The sequence below is a fragment of the Lissotriton vulgaris genome, chromosome 7, assembly GCF_964263255.1.
Source record: "Lissotriton vulgaris chromosome 7, aLisVul1.2, whole genome shotgun sequence".
Taxonomy (NCBI): Eukaryota; Metazoa; Chordata; class Amphibia; order Caudata; family Salamandridae; genus Lissotriton; species Lissotriton vulgaris.
Window position 1 is genome coordinate 469347865 of NC_141695.1, and position 20140 is coordinate 469368004.

Here is a 20140-nt window from a genome sequence, read left to right on the forward strand (position 1 = left end):
ATGGACAAGTAGACATTAAATCGTGTAAAAAAGACATGCTTTGGGCACTCTGGGACTCGCAACCAATCAGAAAGGCCGCAGATGCTTTTGAGGCCTCTGATTGGCTAGCAGCCCATGACTGGTTCTACCCAGTGATTGGCTGGGGGACAGAAACGTCAGTCTCAACAAGCGGCAGTGTATGTAATCTGGTGTCTCTCTTTCTAAATATCAATGGGGTGGACGTGCAGAACCATGAGGAAGCTGTCTCCATTTTAACACTAGAGGGCAGCACAAATAGCTCGCTGCTGGGATGCGACCTGGAACCGAGGTGAGTAAAAAGTGTAGCATTAATTTTACCAGGCTAATGCAAAGTGAACTTGCGGCATCAAGGCCGTAGGAATGCAGTTAATTTTATCCTCTCTGCTTGCAAAGGAAAAAAGAAACGCAAACATCCTGCTGAGAGCTCAACTGATCGCAGTCAAAATAACGGTATTACGCTAGTGTCCAGTTCAGAGTCAACTCGAGAAAACAGAGTGCGCTAACTTGGGATTTGGACCGGACTGTTTTTTAAGTGGAGCTCTGCAATGCAACTACACATTTTATACTAAATTTGCCATTAAAGAATTGTACCGGTTCGTAAACATGTAAAATTCCCGCACTTAGTATCTCAGAAATACCACACAGTAGCATCAGAGCAAATTAATAGTTTTACCTCGTTGTTGTGCCCCACAGTCGCAGGCGCATTGTTTGTTTCAGCGCTGCGCCATTAATAATACTCGGGACACTTGATGCTGGTTCACCGCGTGGTCCGGACTAACCTCGGGCCACGCCTACTTTATTTTATATGCGAGCGCGTTACGTCACGAGCCATGAACATTACATTCCTTCTAACCTTTATTTAGAAACAACAAAACAAGCATACAGTCACTATAAGTTGAGAAACGGGGGCCAACGGCCAGTTACCAGCATGATGCGTAGGCAGTTCATGATCAGCCCACAGCAAAGTCTGCAAGTTGGGACGACGGAGCCGGATTCCTTCTCAGCCCCTACCCAGCCAATTCCCCTCGGGCGGGGACTCTCCGTGGGGTCGCTTGAGGGGACGCCTGGGTGCACCTGGGCTCCTCTGAGGATCGGTGGGGGCTGAGCCTGGGAGTTCTGGATAATGGTGAGCTTTCTTCTCCGCGTCCGACCTGGGTGTTACGATCATTTTCCTCTGTTCCGCTTGGTTCATCTAGTTGGCTGGAGGCTTCTTCTTCTTGTTCTGGCACTTCCGAGCTGGTAGTATCCGGGTGAACTTTCTTAAAGAAGGACACCTTTCTGGTTACTGTTTCAGGCCCTCGTTGAGCGGTTATCATCGTACCCTTGCGGCGTGTGACAGTCCATTTTCGGGGTTCAAATGGGAGTCGGAACTTGCTCCCTGGGTACCTGTCTTTCACGTATACACGGTCTCTTTCGTGGATTTCCGGCTCCTTGGCCCTTCGCCTAAAGCTGGCGTAGTTGTTGGATCGAGTCCTGTTGTCGAAGGTCCTTTGCGAGTCTATCTGGTTCGGAGTCCAGTTAGGGTGACTGGGGAGGGTGTCTCTGACCACTCGTCCACTCGCGGATGGGCCTGGTGCCGCTTCGGTGTGGCGTAAGGCAGTACTCCCTCAGGAAGCTGTAGATTGCTTTTTCCATAGAGACTTCTTCTGCATGGGCTATTCTGATGACCTTGTTCAATGTGCGCATGAATCTTTCTACCACCTCGTTGGCTTGAGGCCAGCGGGGGGTTACTTTCCGGTGATGGATTCCCCAGCTTTTCAGATATTTAGCGATTTCCGGCCCTTGGAAGGGCGGTCCGTTGTCCATTTTGACACTCTCAAAGATTCCATGCGTAGCTATGGTCTTTTCAAACTTTGCAATGACCTGCTTTGCAGTAAGGGTTGTTACCACTTCCACTTCGGGGTATTTGGTGAAATCATCAATGATGACAAGTACATATCTTCCGGCTGGGAGATGTCCAAAGTCCGCACTGACACACTCCCACGGCCTCTGTGGGTTGTCTTCCGTGATGACCGGGGGTGGCCTCTCGGGCTGACCTGTTGCTTCAAACCACTGGCACGCCCTGACTGTTTGTTCCACCATACTATCCATCTCCGGGAACCACACTTTGGCGCGGAGCCTGCTCTTGGTCTTGACCATGCCTTGGTGTCCTCTATGGGCTAGCTCCACCGCTTGCTGGGTTAGGCTCTCGGGCATTACGATCCTCGGACGTCTCAGCAGGCACCCTTGGTTGTCCAGTGACAGCTCTTCTTTCACTTTCAGAAATGCTTCTATGGATGTTTTGGCTTGTGGTGTCCGTTTGTTCAGTGAGGCTTGGACTGTCCTCCAGTCGTTTGATTGGATGGCGCTCGCCACCAGCTGCAACTCTTCGTCATTCTGAGTGGCTCCAATGATCATCTCCAGACTCATGGGCAGGGGTCTCGACCTCTCCAGTACGACCTTGACATACTCCTCGGTCTCTTCTGCGTCCTCTCTTTCTCCTTGGGTGGCAGCTCGGGGGTGTCTGGAGAGATAGTCAGGGGGTTTGTCGCTCCTGGTCAGTGCTCCACCTGGTAGTCGTATTCCTGCAGTTGGAGAATCCACTTTTCAATTCTGGGGGGCGGCTTGGATACTGACCCTCGGAATAGTGGTATCAGCGGCTTGTGATCCGTCGACACAGAGAACGGGTGTCCGTACACATATACGTGGAAGTGTCTGCAGGCCTAATGGATCGCTATAGCCTCCCGTTCTATTTAGGAGTATCTTTGTTCTGTGTCTGTCAATGACCGGCTGACGTAGGCTATGGGGGTCCATTCGTCTTCTCCTTGACGTTGTGTTAGAACCGCTCCTAGGCCGTAGGGGCTGGCATCAACTGCTATGTTGGTGAGTTTATCCGGGTCAAAGTACGACAGAGTTCTGTCTGCGGACAGCGCCGCTTTGGTGTCTCTAAAGGCCGCCTCCTGTTGTTCACCCCATTGCCAGGGGGTTGTCGACTTGGTTAGTTCCCGGAGGGGGTCGGGTGAGGTTTGATAAGTCGGGTATGAACCTTCCACAGAAGTTTACCATTCCCAGGAAGCTCCTCACCTCCGAAATGTTGGAGGGGGCTGGCGCATTCTTCAAGTCCTTCACCTTGTCTGGGTCTGGCGCTACTCCTTGGTCGGAGAAGGTATATCCGAAGAAGCTGATCTTGTTCTGGAGGAATTGGCACTTTTCCCTGTGTAACGTCAGACCTGACTCTCTGATCCTCTGCAATACTCCTCTTAGTCTCTGGAGGTGTTCTTCAATGGAGTTCGCATAGACCAGTAGATCATCACTGATGTTCAGGACGCCTGGGAGTCCACTCAGAACTTCCCTGATTGCGTTTTGGAAGACAGCGGCACTGGATATGCCAAAGTTGAGACGCCGGTAACGTCTGAGGCCGACGTGGGTGGAGAAAGTGGTGATGTATCGGGAGTCTGAGTGGAGAGGCAGTTGATGATAGCCTGATCGGAGGTCCATTTTTGAGAACCATCGCGCTCCATTTAGCTCTCCTAAGATGTCATCGATCGAGGGAGTCAGGTGCCTCTCTCTCTTGACTGCCGCGTTGGGCAGGCGCATGTCCACGCATATGCGGACTTGACCAGGCTGTTTTGGTTTGCGCGCTATGACAATTGGGAACACCCATGGGGTTGGTCCGCTGACCTTTTCGATTATGCCCTGTTGTTCGAGGGCTTCCAACTCTTCCTCCACCTTCTTCCTGAGGTGAAAAGCGATTCTTCGGTGCCTGAGTGCGAAAGGTTGAATCGACCGGTCGATGTGGAGGGATACCTCCTTCCCTTTTAGGCATCCAATGCCCCGGAACGTGCCCTCGAATTCCTCCAGTATCGTGTCCAGCTCCTCAGTTAGCACCGCCATGGCAAAGGATATCAGTCTAAGTTCTTCCGCTGCCTGCCCGCTGATGAGCATGCCGCTGCCCTCTTTGGTGACATATATGGTCGTCGGGACCTTCAGCTCTTGGTGCTGCAGCTCCGTCCGGAAGCAGCCTATCAGTGGTATCGGTGTTTTCTGCCCATACGCGAATACCCTGATTCTTGCGGCTTGCAGTGGCGGTTTGGTTCTTAGCTGGTTGTACACGGCCGCCGCCATAAGTTCTATGGAGGCTCCGGTGTCGATTGTGGCCCTCACTTCTTGGTTGTGTATCCTGATGCGACACTTCGGGAGGCGTCTCTTCTTTCGCTGGGGTTGATCGATGGCAAAAACGTAGTGGACAGGATAGTCATTAGTGTCATCATCCATGTCTACGCCGTCCTGACTTTCTTTTATGGTGTGAGCTGCCTCTTTCTTGGACTTGGCCGACATGCATACTGCTGCAAAGTGGTTCATCCACCCACACGAGCTGCATCTTTTCCCTCGCGCCGGGCAGTCTTGGATGCGGTGTGGTTGACCTCCACAGTATCCGCAGTCTCTGTGTTTGTCTTGCGGTTTCTTTCCGCCATATTGGCGTGTCTTGGATTTGACGACATTGATTTGTTCAACCGTATTGACCTGCTCCGCCTTAACTGGTCGGTGGAGAGCCGCCTCCATGTGCGACGCTCTAGCCTGGGATAGTTCCTTGGAGCCCCCCAGTTTTAGGATATCCGCCAACGGCTTTCCATCTTCTTGTAATATCGTCAATCTCAGCTTTGAGGAGTAGCACCCCTGTATTATCTGCCCTCGTATTTCCTCTTGCTAGTCACGGAAACCACACGTGCTGGCTAGTTCTTTGAGCCTACTGTGGAATGCGTCTAACGATTCTTCGGCTTCCTGTTTTGCATGTCGGAATATGAACCCTTCATAGTCTTTGCTAGCCATGGGTTCGAAGTGTGCGTTAAGAGCGTTGAGGAGCGTTATGTAGGTCTTTGGGGTGGTGTCCACGATGGTCTTGTAAATCCTGTGTATGTCTTTCCCGCCCAGATGCAGGAGGAAAGCCCTGCGGCGTTCCCTTGCTGTCCCTGCGCCCTCGAAATAGATCTGCAGACGATCTGTCCAGTCTTTCCAGCGAGGCGCCAGGGATGCTGGGGCACCATCTACCACAAATGGTTCAATGGCAGGAATTGACGCCATATTGGAACGTGGAAGGGCCAAGATTGCGGCCTGGATCCTCTTGGCTGTGGTGCTCTGGTTCCTGGCTGGGCCTGGCTTGGCACGTGTGCTGGGGTGAAGGAGGTGGCACGTGTTCTTTTCCCCGGTGAGTCTGTCTGGGCTACCCTTGATTTGACACTGACCTGCCGCCTTCTTGGCTTGCTGTTCGTCCACCCACTCGAGCTGTGTTGCTTGGGTGTGCCGCTTACTCTTCCCTTTCCTTTTCCATTCTTCTGTTTGCGAACGTTTAGTGGCTTTAACTCATCCACTCCGGCACCTGCTCCGCACCCGGAGTCGTGGGCGCCTCATCGGCGGCTCCGTGATCACAGCCGCGATGCCTCCGCCTTGGTCTGGGGTCGCACGTGGACCTGGTGCCCCACCGGTGCATTCCACGCAGGGCCCGCCACTGTATACGGTAACACACAGCCGTGCGCTTCCGATTGCGGCCAAGCGAAGGTTGCCCGGGGCATAGTGGGGGTTCTCAGACCCTCGTCGCCATTGTTGTGCCCCACAGTCGCAGGCGCATTGTTTGTTTCAGCGCTGCGCCATTAATAATACTCGGGACACTTGATGCTGGTTCACCGCGTGGTCCGGACTAACCTCGGGCCACGCCTACTTTATTTTATATGTGAGCGCGTTACGTCACGCGCTCGCGTGTGCGCACCTCGCGGTACGCGGCCAACTAGACCGCTGACTCACGGCCATAAACATAACAATCGTATTGTCCTTGACAGCTGGTCGATTGTAAAACTGGTGGGGCGGATAGGTGATTTGTATTTATTTCCTTTAGGGACAGAAGTTGCAAACAGTTATCTGCACAGCGCCTGATTGAAGTCGTCTTCTTTTTCCCCGGAAAAGAATTGAGGTGGTGAACAGTGAGCCTCTGTAAGCTGTTATATAATATATGTAAAGATGAAGATGTTGAAATTCCAGTGTCCTGAATTAGTCACATAGCGCACACACTCATTCATTGGGGGGGGCTAATAGAGTGTGCGCCTCACATTTCACACAATGTGACATGAGTTAACAGTATCTGTCTCGTTCTCTCTCCTTCGCATTATTTTTCTCTCATCCACCATCATTTCATTCTCTCTTTCCTACTAATTTTCCGGGACCATGTGCCTGTGTAACCACATTTTAAAATAACTGCTTGGCTTTTGAGGATCATGATTGCTGCATGAAGCCACGTATACAGAGTGGTTTCATTGCCCCTTCCACCTCCGGGGACCAGAACCTCCTTCAGCAGAGACCCAGAGACCCAGTGGCATCTCACAGCTTCCACCTCAACCCGAGCCACTCAAAGGCTGGCCCGGCTCTTTTGATAGTTTGATGTTGTCTCTGATGGAGTTTAGTGGCCAGCAAGATATTCACAAACATTCACACACCCACTCACAGTTCCACTCAGACCCATGCACAAGCCAATTCCAAGACACACACTCACTGAAACAGGCGCACACCCCCACTGACCGATCAACTCAAAGACTCACGCACCCAGTGACCTACTCAGACACTGATGCACCAATTCATACTCATGCACACACTCATAGACCCATACAGCCACTCGTACACTCACTCACCAGCCTATACAGCCACTCACACACCCAGTGTCAAAGTTTACAGGTTAGTTTGAAAATATAATTTAAAAAACATAGAAACTCACTGACAAAACTTAAGGTTACAGGGCCGTTATAGTTAGGAAATTGAATAAAAAACCTTAGAAATTCACTGAAAAACCCAAAGGTTACAGAGACGTTATAGTTAAGAAACAGAATTTTAAAAACCATAGAAATTCAATTAAAAAAAGCAAAGGTCACAGGGATGTAATAGATAGGCTCAGATTTCAATTCTACAAAATCATAGAAATCGAGCAGTTATAATTACCAGAGTTAACTTTAACTTACACCTGTGCAATACGTTGTTTATAACTTCACATATTACATCACTCATGACATGGTCAGTGACATCACTGATGACAACTCAAATGACATCACTGATGACATCATCCAGTGAGTGTGTCATTTATTCTTTTATTTTTTAATGTTTTTGGTTTTTGAGTTTTACAAAGTGAGTGCACAGGGCACCCACATGTTGCAAAATGTCAGAGACTGCAGAGTGAGCGACACATCCCTAGCCAACACCCGTAGTGGGGCTAACAGGAGCAGCTTCATTTTCCCTCTCAGGCGGGAGAAAAGTTGTGTTCCTTGCCCGGGAGACAGCAGACAGGGTATGCCCACAGTCATCCGGGCAAAGAACTGCAGTATCCCAGGTGATGGGGTCCTTGGGACACTGAATGGTTGGGACACTGTGGCATGGGGGCCCTGGGGCAGATCTTTGCTTGGAGAGGGTAGCCCTACTGTGGCTCAGGGACAGAAACTGCATCCTCCCCTTCAGGGCGAAGAGATCACTGGTGCTTCTTGGGGACAGGAACCACATGATCTCTCCTCAAAAATCTAACGGGGCTCCTTCCCTGTTTTTGTTTGTGTATGAAAAGTGGGAGAAATAAATTTTTTAATCAGCGATGCAGGCTCTTGAAGCCAATACAAATATTGCTGTTTTTGTTCCTAGAGAGGCTCCCTCTGAGCCCCCCTGCACCAGGCCTAGGGGACAGGTTTTCTCAACCCCCTCCTTCCTGTTTTTTTTAATTTACATTTTTCTAGGACAGTAGACTGAGTCCATGAGTTCTAAAATGCCTGCCTTCACATCTTTGTTGATGAAATGGCAGTGAAGCAGATCTCATCTTGAGATGTAGGTTTCGCAGATCCTCCGCATTTTGAAATGTATCTTTTTTTTAACCCTTAAGTTCTCTGAAACTACTTAAGGGAATAACACCAAATCCCAAAAAGCATGCTTTCTGAACCAAAATATTGCTTTCTTTTATACATAAAAGACAAGCAATCTGCCTTACACAGATAAACATGTATAGCCACTTGACAGACGAGGCACCTTGTAGCCAAATACCTGATCAAAAGCTCCATGAAATAACAAGAAGCCACTGTGCTCCATCTTACAATGAAAGACTACATTTTTTACATTAAAAAAACAAACACCACAAACTGACGTGCCTCTACTAAATGTATCAACATTAAATATATATACACTGATCTGTGTTGCAGAGACTTCACTTACAAATGTTAATGGTACAATGGTTAGTGATACTAGTTATTGCTGCTTGTGATTTCATTAGTTATAAAACAGCTTTTATTTCTTCAAAGGATCACTTAGTTGATGCTTTATTCTTGCAAATAAGTTTGCCCAACGGTTCTGGTAATTGTATTTGAGTTCTCTTTGAAATATACAGCCACTGCCTTTTCAAATTGTATCCAGGGGTACTGAAGTACGCGTGCCTTATTGTTGCAGAGGGGCCTAAACAAGTGAAATGCACAACATCTATATCTTAAAGGAAATTAGAACATTTCAGTGAAGAGTTGGTCTGTCCAACATAAAATCAGGACAAGTGACAAATCCATTAAAGTGTAATATCTATAATTCTATAGTATCATTTTTTTTAAACTAAAAATACAATCATTTGTATTTTAGTCAAAAGAAAAAACAATATTTCCCTATTAGGAGACCACATATTACAGGAGGGGTCTTGATAACGGATAACAACAGTCACAACTTCTTGCAGTAACATATTCAGAGCTTTTTTTAGAGTTCCCCAAAATGAGAAAGTGGGCAGGAACCAAGGATTGACAATGACAAAAACCCTACAGCAGGGTAGAAAATAAAATTACCTAATAAGTGACCTTTTTGATAATCTCTCACACCTAAACAATAAACAATTAACTTAACTAAAACAACAACACTGTCTTTGACGCAGTGCTAATATTTTGATTTGGATGGAGCTTACTTGTAGGCAGAGGTTTTTGATGGCTGTTACGTATTCTTTTTCCGCTTACAGTCCAACAGAACACAAGACACCAAAATTAATAAAACAAATGTATTCTCCTCCAAAGTCAAAGAGTAAACATAATAAATGAAAATCATGGTTTGCAGTCTGCCCCTAAAAACATAGCATTTGGTACCATGAGACTAGAGAAGTAAGTCTACACACACCAGATTTTTTGTGTGACAATAAAATAAGCTCCACTGGCTGGACTAACTTTGGTTACCATGGGTGCTTCATTGCAGCCTTGAACAGAAAGGAGTCTCTAATCCAAACAATGTCCAACTTGCTATGAGATTGGGTGTCACTTTTGTGCGTTATTCCCAAAAGTTCGATCTCCAAGTCCGAATAAGGAACAAGAAGAGAAGTGAAGGAATGGGAGATGCTACTTCTTGAAATACATAATTAGATTTCACAGATGGTCATATAATGCTCTTTACCCTCATCATGTTCTACCGGATAAGGGATCAAAGAACTATTTGAACAGCTTTCCAACACTGTTACTTTCCCTTTTGAAAATTCCTACTACAGGCTGTCGTCATTGATCCAGCGGCAGGTAACACTGAGATAAATGTTCTAGTGTCTGAAAGTTCACCTTCAGCATAAGGTTTCAGAAGCACAAGTAACAATTTGGGTTAATTGTATTGCCTGATTTTTTTTTTATGTCTGCACCCTGACTTGGGTTTTGATTTTAACTCTTTATTTTTAATACATTCTCGACAAGCTAGCTTCAGTGCAGACCTTTTACAAAAAAATCCTCAGGCCAATAATATCCCATTAACACACCTGGATTGGCCTCTTGGGGCCTTTGACATGAGTCCGCTGGCAACAGGACAAGATGTGTCTGGGATTCCATTCGCTTTATCCAGATATTAGTTAGAAAAGGACTCTTCTTGCAGGCAATACAAGGACCAAGGTGTAGTGAAACTCCTCAGACCTCAACTGTTTAAGTACCACAAGCCCCGCTAGTTGGGGCTTGCTTTTGAGAAACTTCACACGCTTTCACCTCAAAAGAATTGCTGTTCTTCACTCTCCACAGTACTCTAGACCACAATAACTTCTATGATTGGGCTGTTTTCCGAATTATGGGTAATTGTTTGCTTAGCAAGCGCCAAGCCATCCTGGTATTGGTCTTTGTACCAAATGCTGTGGTGCTGTCGCTCAGCCAAGTGTGTCCGCATGTGCTGGTTAAGCTCAGGACGCTTATTGTAGCATTTCCCGCAATCTGTGCATATGTAGGGCCTGAGGCGTGCATGTGTTTTCTGGTGTCGGACAAGATTTGAGCAGCTACTGAAACCCTTCCCACACAGCTTGCACCGATAAGGCCTCTCACCTGTGTGACTTCTATGGTGGAGTTTAAGACTTTTGTTGTCACTGAATCGCTTATCACACTCTGAGCACTTGTATGGCCTTTCCCCAGTGTGCGTTCGCTGGTGCACTATTAATCTGGAATTATTGAGAAAGCTCTTCTGGCACTGGTTACATTGGAATGATCGCTCCTGAGCATGAGTCTTTTGGTGAAGGGTGAGATAGGTATGTGATGTGAAGGTTTTTTCACATTCACTACACTGGTACGGCCTCTCCCCTGTGTGGTTCCTCAAGTGTATTTTCAGTTTAGAGCGGATGACAAAGCTCTTCTCACACACAGGACACTTATAGGGGCGCTCTCCTCTGTGAGATATTTGATGGCGGCTGAGATTGGCACGGCTGATGAAGCTCCGGTCGCATGCGTTGCATGGGTACGACAGCTCACTAGTGTGTGTTCTTAAGTGAACATCCAGGAATGTATTTGTAGTAAAACTCTTTTCACACAAGGTGCACTGAAACTGCTTTTCTGGAACTTGAGGTTTATGCTGTGCTTTTGAGGGAAAGTAGGCTGGTTTGAATGGAGTGGAAATAGCTGGCTTGAGTCCACTGCGATGAGGCTCCATCTTCTGTGCTCTATCCTGATTTTCTAAAAATGACCCCTTTTCTGAGCCTTGGGAGCTATTCTCTTTGACCTTTTTGAGCAGCAAGTGCCTTGTGTAAAGGCTATCAACTAACTTCTGATGACGTTGGTTCTTTGGAGCCATTTCACTTGGCAAGGCACCTATGAATATAAATGAAAAAACACAAAGTTATAAAAGAGGCAGCTCAAACGAGGGGATATGGGTTGAGGATGTGGGGAGAGAAATTAGACGTGGGGATTGGTATGCATTTTCACGATTTTATTTTTTAATTAAAGTCTAAAGGCAATGCATTAATACATATGCCAGTATTCCTTATTGATATTCCTTTAGAGCCCAGGACAAATATTACAGTACTCTAGTACCAAACTTAAACCTGAAAAAAAGGAACAGAAGATTCTTATCACACAAAGCCTCTCTATAAACTCCATGAGAAATGTATTCCGAGCCCTTTCACATAGAAGCCCATTAGACTAGATATGCACATTTCCTTCATCCCCGTCATCATTAACCCTTCTTTCCCCAACAATGCCCTCATTCACCAGATCCTTAATGCACTCCCGCCCAACTACTTAGCCCTCCCATATCAAAACAAAAATGTTCAAGAGCTCAAGAAGCCTAGTGCCACTTCATCGCACCTAGTATGACATCTTGTGTGATGTATTCCACACCATTCTTTGATCACTACTACATTAAACCTCAGCTTAAAGGTAGCTGGTTAGAATACAAAATAGGTTAAACCCTCACCTACTTAGGGGCATGTTACATTATTGGATTAGCATCTTTGGAGGGAAAATCCCAGCACTGAAGTGACCACCTACCAATGGTATATACTAGATAATCTCTGAATTTGAAACTGCCACAGCTAGCTGATCATCACTAAGACAAAATAAAATTGTTTGAGGGTAAGTTAAAAATAGTTTTGTGAGAATCTTTCACAAGCTTCTACAATACTTGCAAAGCCAATGAATCTTGCTTATATTTCCGATATAAACCTCATCACAGTACCAATGCTTGTAGAGTGAGCACACACATACATACAAACTCTGGTTTTGGTGGTGGTAATGATGCTGGTTGGTGGGGATAATGGTGGAGAGCGCGTGTAATGGCAGTGATGGTTGTTATGATACAAACAGTAACACTAAATGGTGGTGGTGCTAATGTAAGTATATATAGAGTACATGTATATATTAAAAAGTGAATGGGCGGGGACTGAGCATAATTTTAGGTATAAAATAGTCTGTTATGCATTGCAAAGCAAGCACTTCATAAGCGGTGGAATGATACACCAAACAGCTAATTACATTAAGTGACAATGACACAAAAAAACAGGCCCACAATAGTGCCGCCATCCCAAATCAAGAAAATTACAAATCATAAATGACTGATTTTTTAAAATAATTTACTCACGTGTGGTAGTCTTGCTAGAAGAGGTACCTTCCCCATAGGTGTGCTGGCTCATAAAGGGAAGGTCTGGAAGATGCTGAACTCTGCATAAAATATCAGGAGTAACTCGGTAGCCTAGAACATGGAAGCAGATACATCATGATGCCAAATGTGAAATAAGAGATGAGAGTTCTGCGATCATTGGGTCACAACCTCATGCCATAAATGACACAGACTGTAAACTGTTGACTGGGCAGTGGTGGAGATTGGTGGAGTGAGGATGATGTCAATGCTAGAAAAGGCCCAAAAAGGAAACCTATATCTCACATTAAAAAACAGCAGGCATTTCTTGCTCATTCCCACATCTCAACTGCCCGGACGAAAAGGCAATTCTACATCATCTATTACTATTTCCTAGCCATAGACATAAGAGAGAGATCACAAAGGATCCTACAAAGTATGTACAGATAGACAGTTTAACAAAATAGACATCCGAGACACAGAAACAAAACAAGCAAGGGCAAAGCCAACAGGTTTCGCCTATGCGTTATCTATTGGCTTTGTCAATCATTTATTTTTTACATGTTGTGCAACAGGGTTACATGTCTTAAAGTAAACAATTTTTAACAAGCGTGATGCTGCGGGCAGCGTTGACACCATCATAGCCTTTTTTTGTTTTACTTCAAGTCATGTTGCACAGCACCTTTCGCTGCATATAAAAAGAAAAATGGCAGGGGTGAAGGGGTAGGAGGGTGCTCAAGCAACTCGAGGGAGGAGAGTGGGGGTGAGGGGACAATGGACACTCGGATCTTCCTGAACAAGCCGAGGCCTGAAAATATTTGCTATGTAAAACATACAACAAACATCACGCAAAATATAATAAAGTCTACTCAAAATTTAAAAGCTGATTTATTTAACATTTGGAAGCTTTGACATTAGTAGGGTTCATTATAGCACTGCACTGGGAAGTATTTATTAAAAGTGATTGTTTTGTACAACTTGTAGTCTGGACTCGAAACATATTAAAGCGCCTTCATGCGCAATAACAAAAGAAAAAGGTTTTGGTGAAATAAAATATTTGCCTAATATCACAATTTAAGAGAGGGAGCAGTGATTTACCCAGATATTCTGGGTTCGCTTTGTAGAAATCAGCCAGTAAATGGGGACCTATTTGTCTTTTCTCATGTCAAGGCTTAGTGCATTTTTAAAAATATAGCGCAAACTCGACTCGAAGGTACTAGAGCGATCCACATGAGCACCAGTTACAGTACACAAGGACACATGCATTGCTTATAGGCAGCGAAGTTAAAGTGATTTGCCAAGAATCACAGGATGTTGAACCTACACCGAGTTTCGAACCGGTTTTCCATATCAGCAGCTCTCACCATAACGCCACTTCCTAGTGGGTAGGAGGCAGGGAGAGCCACATTAAAGATGAAAGCTCTGCATGAGGTCGAGGTTCCAACAGCACCTCAAGATGAGCCAGAACCAGGCTTGAGTCTGGCTCATGTTTTCAGTGGCTTGCCCACCTCTAGCCTCTAGAGGAGACACAAGGTAGGGACCGGACTGATCACCAAATGGAGCAGGTTGCTACATCGATTAAAGCAGGGGGTATCAGCTTGCGAGCAGCTGGGAAGCGCCCATATTGCTAATGCTTGCTCACAATCACAACTGTGACAGCGTAAAGATAGATGGCCCGGAGACTTGATGCAGATCACTCCTAAAGAAATCTCCCAGGCAGGCACAGTCTGGCAGCCAGGAGTGCATACCAATGCAGGGCACCGAACATCTATAAAACAGGAGGAAAGGAGAGGGGATGAGGGGCACAGACTTTGTGCGAAGCACCCAGCATTATGCAATGGAGTAATGAGACTGGAGGGGCCCCCAGCAAAGTACATAGAGAGGGCCACCTCACCCCTCCCCCAGGACTCGCTCAGGAGCTATCAGGCCAGGTTATTGTTCTGAGGGGGTCCCCGGATGCTCAGGCCCCCTTGCACTGCAGGGCCTTTGTTACGGCACTGACTATATGGCTGCAGGACATCTATGCCATGGTGGGGATGGGGAGAGATGAAAGGAGAGCCCAGGTGTATGTGAAGTAAAGAGAGGATGGAGCTGGGTAGAAAGGATAGACAAAGTGAGATGCAGAGAATTAACATATAGAGAAAAGAAATAAGAGCGGAATCTGCATTAATTACAATAATGTTGAACAGAAAGATGGAGGTAGAGAAGCGCTTGATGACATGTCAGTACTGAGGCTGTGACGTTATGGCCAGAGTGGACTAGTTTGCAGGAAAAATGTGGATGAATACTTCAACAGAAAGGAGTACTTGAGCTCCACAGAATAGACAAACTTACGAGGGCAGATGAAGAGAAACCAGAAACCTACAGGAAATGACATACAAAAACAATAAGAAGCAAGGAAATCAGTGACAAGCAACCTAACAAATGGTAAGTTATAGGCGGGCTGTAAACCCCTTATAAGATTTAATTAATTTTTTTAGTTACAAGAGATTTTGCAAGCGCTGAAAAGGCGAAACCTAAACATCCCTTAGAAGGTAGGTAGAAAACAAGAGAAAGAATGTAAACAGAAATACAGGCAAGAACAGGTGTCTCCAACGAGTAGCTCTTGAGCTACTAGTAGCTCTCCAACTACCTTTGAATAACTCTCCTGTGGCAGCCGTGCCTAGTACTATACAATCAATCAATCAAGCAATCAATCACTTGTAAAGCGCGCTACTTACCCGTGATGGTCTCAAGGCGCTGAGGGGAGGGGGTGCTGCTACTGCTCGAAGAGCCAGGTCTTGAGGAGTCTTCTGAAGGTGAGCATGTCTGGGGTTTGCCGCAGGTGGGTAGGGAGGGTGTTCCAGGTCTTGGCGGCGAGGAAGGAGAAGGATCAGCCACCGGAGGTCGTTCGTTGGATGCGGGGGCCGGCGGCGAGGCTGGTGGAGCGGAGCTGGCAGGTGGGGGGTGTAGAAGCTGAGTCTGCTGTTCAGGTAGGCTGGTCCGGTGTTGTGGAGTGCTTTGTATGTGTGGGTGAGGAGCTTGAAGGTGATCCTCTTGTTGACGGGTAGCCAGTGTAGGTCTGTCAGGTAGGGGGTGATGTGGCTGCGATGGGGGATGATGAGGATCAGTCGGGCGGACCGTTTTGGATGTGTTACAGTCGTTGTAGGTGTTTGGAAGGAATTCCTGCGTAGAGTGCGTTGCCATAGTCTAGCCTTCTGCTGACGAGGGCTTGGGTCTCCGTTCTTCTTGTTTCGGTCGGGATCCACTTGTAGATCCTGCGGAGCATGTGGAGGGTGTTGTAGCAGGAAGAGGAGACGGCGTTGACCTGCTTCGACATGGAGAGGGAGGAGTCGAGGATGAATCCTAGGTTGCATGCGTGGTCTGTAGGTGTCGGTGCTGTTCCTAGTGGGGGCAGCCATCAGGAGTAGTCTCAGGCAGAGGGGGTGGGGCCGAGGACGAGGACCTCCTTCTTGTCCGAGTTCAGTTTCAGACGGCTGCTCCTCATCCACTTGGCGACGGACTTCATTCCCTCGTGGAGGTTGGTTTTGGCGATGTGTGGGTCCTTGGTGGTGGAGAGGATGAGTTGGGTGTCGTCGGCATAGGAGATGATGTTGAGGTCGTGCTGGCGGGCTACTTGTGCAAGGAGGGCCATGCAGACGTTGAACATGGTCGGGCTGAGGGATTATCCCTGGGGTATGCCGCAGATGATGTCGGTGTCTTCGGATTGAAAGGGTGGGAGGCGGATTCTCTGTGTTCTGCCGGAGAGGAAGGACGTGGTCCAGTCCTGGGCCTACTCTTGGATTCCGGCTTCCTGGAGGCGTGCCTTTAGTGTGCAGTGGCAGACCGTGTCAAAGGTGGCTGACAGGTCCAGGAAGATGAGGGCTGATGTTTAGCCGTTGTCTAGTTGGTGCCTGATGTAGTCTTTGGCGGCGATGAGGGCTGTCTCGGTGCTGTGATTTTGTCTGAATCCGGACTGGGACGGATGTTGTTATCCTCGAGGTGGGGGCCCAGTTGCGTACGTTTTCTCGATTACTTTTGCCGGGAAAGGGAGCAGGGGGATGGGCCGGAAGTTCTTGAGGTCCTTGCGTTCCGCCTTGGGCTTCTTGAGGAGGGCGTTGATTTTGGCATGCCTCCAGCTTTCCGGGAATGTGGCTGTCTCAAAGGAGATGTGGATGACCTTCCGAAGTTGGGGTGCAATGCTTGCGTCTGCTTTGTTGAATATGTGGTGTGGACAGGGTCTGATGGTGATCCTGAGTGGATGGAGTTCATTTCCTTATGTGTCTCGTTGACGTTGGACCAGGAGGTCAGGTGGTTGGTGCCGGTGGTGTTTGCAGGGGAGGGGGGGGTGGAGTCTGCTGTAGTCGGGCGGTTGTGGTCTTGAAGCTGTTGTGGATGTCAGCGATCTTGCTGTGGAAGAAGGTGGCCAGTGATTCGCACAGATCTCGTGAGGGCGGGATGTCATTGGTGTTGGCGCTGGGGTTGGAGAGTTCCTACACTAGGCTGAAGAGCTCTTTGCCGTCGTGTGTGTTGTTTTCCAGGCGAGCTTTGAAGGAACATCTCTTGGTTGGTCTGATGAGGTGGTGATGTCTGCGGGTGGCGTCCTTGTGGGGTGCGTGGCTGTCTGGTGTACGTTCGTGGAGCCATTTCTTCTCCAGTTTCCGGCATGTGCGTTTGGAGGTCTGGAGCTCTTCGGTGAACCAGGTGGCTTTCTTGCTGGTGTGGCAACCTGGAGGGTTTCTTGAGTGGGGCGAGGGTGTTGGCCGCAGTCGTCGATCCACTGTCTGAGATTGCGGGCGGCGGCGTTCGGGTTGGTGGTTGGGTTCTGGGCAAGGGTGGAGGTCAGCTGGTCTTCGGTCACTTGGCTCCAGCAGCGGCGGGGCAGCTGTTGGGTGCGGTGGTGCGTGGTTGGTTTCGTGAAGGTGAAATGGATGCAGCGATGGTCGGTCCAGTGGAGTTCGATGGTGTGGTTGAAGGCGACGTGGGTGCTTGTGGAGAAGACGGGGTCAAGTGTATGCCCGGCGGCGTGGGTGGGTGTGGTGGCGAGTTGTCTGAGGCCGAGGTTGTCGATCAGGGTGGCGGAGTTGGTGTTGTCGTTGTTCTCGAGGTGGAAGTTCAGGTCCCCGAGGAGGACGTAGACTGTGGAGGCGATTGTGTATGTGCTGGCGAGGTCTGCGAGTGTTCCTCTGAGGGTGGTGTTGGGGTTGGTATGGATCCGGAAGTGCAGGTGCTCGGCGGTGTTGAGGGTGTCATATGCGTGGGTGTCGACCTGGAGGGTGGATTTTTGGACGATGGCTAAGCCACCTCCAATTCTGTTGGCGTGATCCCTGCGGGTGATCTTGTAGCCATCCGGGATGGCTATGGCGATGACGGGTGCCGAGGAGTCATTCCACCAGGCCTCGGTCAGGAAGGCAACGTATGGGACGGAGTTGTCGAGTAGGTCCCAGAGCTCGACGGTGTGTTTGGTTGCGGATCAGGTGTTGAGGAGTATGTAGCGAAGGTGGTTGGGTACGGTTCTTGGGGGTTTGGTGATTCTGTTGCAGGTGAAGTTGCACGTGCGGCAGGAGAAACGTCCGCGGGTGCATTTTGAGGCGGCCTGGAAGCAACGGTGGTCTCGGCATGTGTCGAGTGCGAGGAGAGTCTGGCGTTGTTGTGTACGCGTGGTCCAGGGTTCTGGCGTTGGGCGTGGTCCAGGCACAGACGGGCTTACCTGTGGCCGCGCAGCGGCTGCCATTGAAGGCGGGGAGAAAGGGAGGGGGAGCGGGGGAGCGGGGCAGCGAGGGGGCGGGGCAGCAGGGGGGCAGCGGCGGGAATCTGGCAAGGGTACAGAATGAAAAATGGGGGGAGGGGAGAAACGGGCAGGGCGCAAAGAATAAGGGCAAGTAAACTTACAATACAAATGAGAAATGGCACACAGCAGTGGAAAATAAAGTAGCAGCAGACAGGAATACTAAAACAGTCAGCACAGTAGGATATAAGTCACATCAACGGCAGCAGCAGCGAGGGAGAAAGCACTGGCACACAGGTGGAGCTGTGCGGCAGGAGGGGAGCGACCTGGCCTGCAAGCAGGGTCAGGGGTGGCTCTCACTGCCGCGTAGTGGCCGCCATTGAAGGCGGGGAGGGAGGAGCAGCAGGGAGGCGGGAGCGAGGTGGCGAGGGGGCGGGGCTGCAGGGGGGCAGCGGCGAGAATAGGGCGAGGGTAAAGAAGGAAAAAGGGGGAGGGGGAATAGGGGACGATGCAAAGAATAAGGGTAAGTAAACTTACAATACAAATGAGAAATGGCACACAGCAGTGGAAAATAAAGTGGCAGTAGATAGGGATACGAAAACAGTCAGCACAGCAGGATAGAACTCACAGCAGCGGCAGTAAGGGGGAAGGCACTGGCACACAGGTGGAGCTGTGCCGCAGGAGGGGAGCGACCTGGCCTGCAAGCAGAGTCAGGTCGGTTGGTTGAATTATTATTTCTACATCAAAATTAAAAAGCATGCTTTCGAGACAAAAATATGTGCATTTTCAGAACGCATAAGCAGATGTTTGGAGAAAAAATGGTTAAATTGCCAAAATCAATTTATAGCTATTTTTTGTTTTGGAGAGTTTCATTACCCATCTTACCTTGGTGCACGGAGGATTGCAGCTATGGCTGTTACGTATTACCCATGTTGATACATTACAAAATGATAGTGCTTTTTCACTTTTGGGCAGGCAACCCTTCTTAACACACTGCTGATCGTCTTGGATGAGGTGGCCTATACCACATCACTAAAATTAGTAGCATTGGATGATTTCATTAAACTTAAGTAGCTCTTATTACAGAACATTTAAGAGACCCCTGGGCTAGAGTATCCCATTAATGTTGTAATACAAGTGTTGGTGGTGAAACAAAATTGGAGTTAGGTGGTTTTAACTGATACTCCTCAGTGCCCAAAGCCATAAAGAAATATCCAACAAAAAGACTGGTGCACATCAAATTCACATTATAAATTTGTCAGTGAGATGTGACCTCGGAGAAGGATGAAAAGCAAACGCCAAACCCATTTTCCTCATTACCTTAGGACATAATTATCTCCTTTATTCTCATTGGAATATGAACCCACCTTGTTTGTTCACTTCAAAGATAATTTCAAAGAATCTTGTCCTCACCTGTGGATATGCCTGTTTTAGGAGCATCTTTGTGCGTTATGTTGAGCTGGTCCTGGTTCTCTTCTTTAACCCGTAATAGAGTGTCACTGTTGAGGATTGTGTATCCTGTTTCAAGAAAATAATAAGCAAATGGTCATAAGGGCCTGGCGATTAACTAAAGTGGGATTTCTCAATCATATGGAAAAGCTTAGCAATAATGGGTGTTGGTGTGCTGGTGAACACCCGCATACTAACATGGTGGACACGTCTGTATGGGTAGCCTTTTTGTAGACTGCAGTTGTATGTAAATAGATCAGCTACGGTTTCAAGGATTGCTCACTCCCCTAGTAATGTTGTTTTATTGCAACTGCACAATTCCTCAACGTAGAAATTCCATGTGGATTTCTTAAGCTAATGGGTGGTCTACTCGGTCTGCCATAAATACATATTATTCATAGTAAACTCTTAGTAACCACAAGGACATTAAAGGTGTCTTTGTGAGCAGACGATTGAGGACATTCGGATACAATTTTGAGACTGTAAATGGTTATTTAAACCTGCATTGTCCTGGATCTGCCCCATACAATTGCTGACTATGTTAGAACATTTATTTGGCATATTTTTCATTGAGAGGGACACCCCGGTTTCTTTTATTCAAGTTAGGAAACCTGAATCCAGATACATTTTCACCATCCCTGCAGCCCC

The 20140-nt window shown here is 47.8% G+C and overlaps 1 protein-coding gene across 1 annotated transcript in view; it reads right to left on the reverse strand.

The window, feature by feature from the left end:
* Positions 1 to 8277: 8277 nt before the first annotated feature.
* Positions 8278 to 20140, reverse strand: part of LOC147701890 (uncharacterized) — a 91245-nt gene continuing 79382 nt past the window's right edge. Inside the window, exons 4-6 of the mRNA XM_086930517.1 lie at positions 19457 to 19561; positions 12340 to 12450; positions 8278 to 11072 (exon numbers count right to left, since the gene is read on the reverse strand). Coding sequence (XP_086786643.1) covers positions 10027 to 11072; positions 12340 to 12450; positions 19457 to 19561 — 1262 coding nt within the window. The 3' untranslated portion in view covers positions 8278 to 10026. The remainder of the gene's footprint in view (positions 11073 to 12339; positions 12451 to 19456; positions 19562 to 20140) is intronic.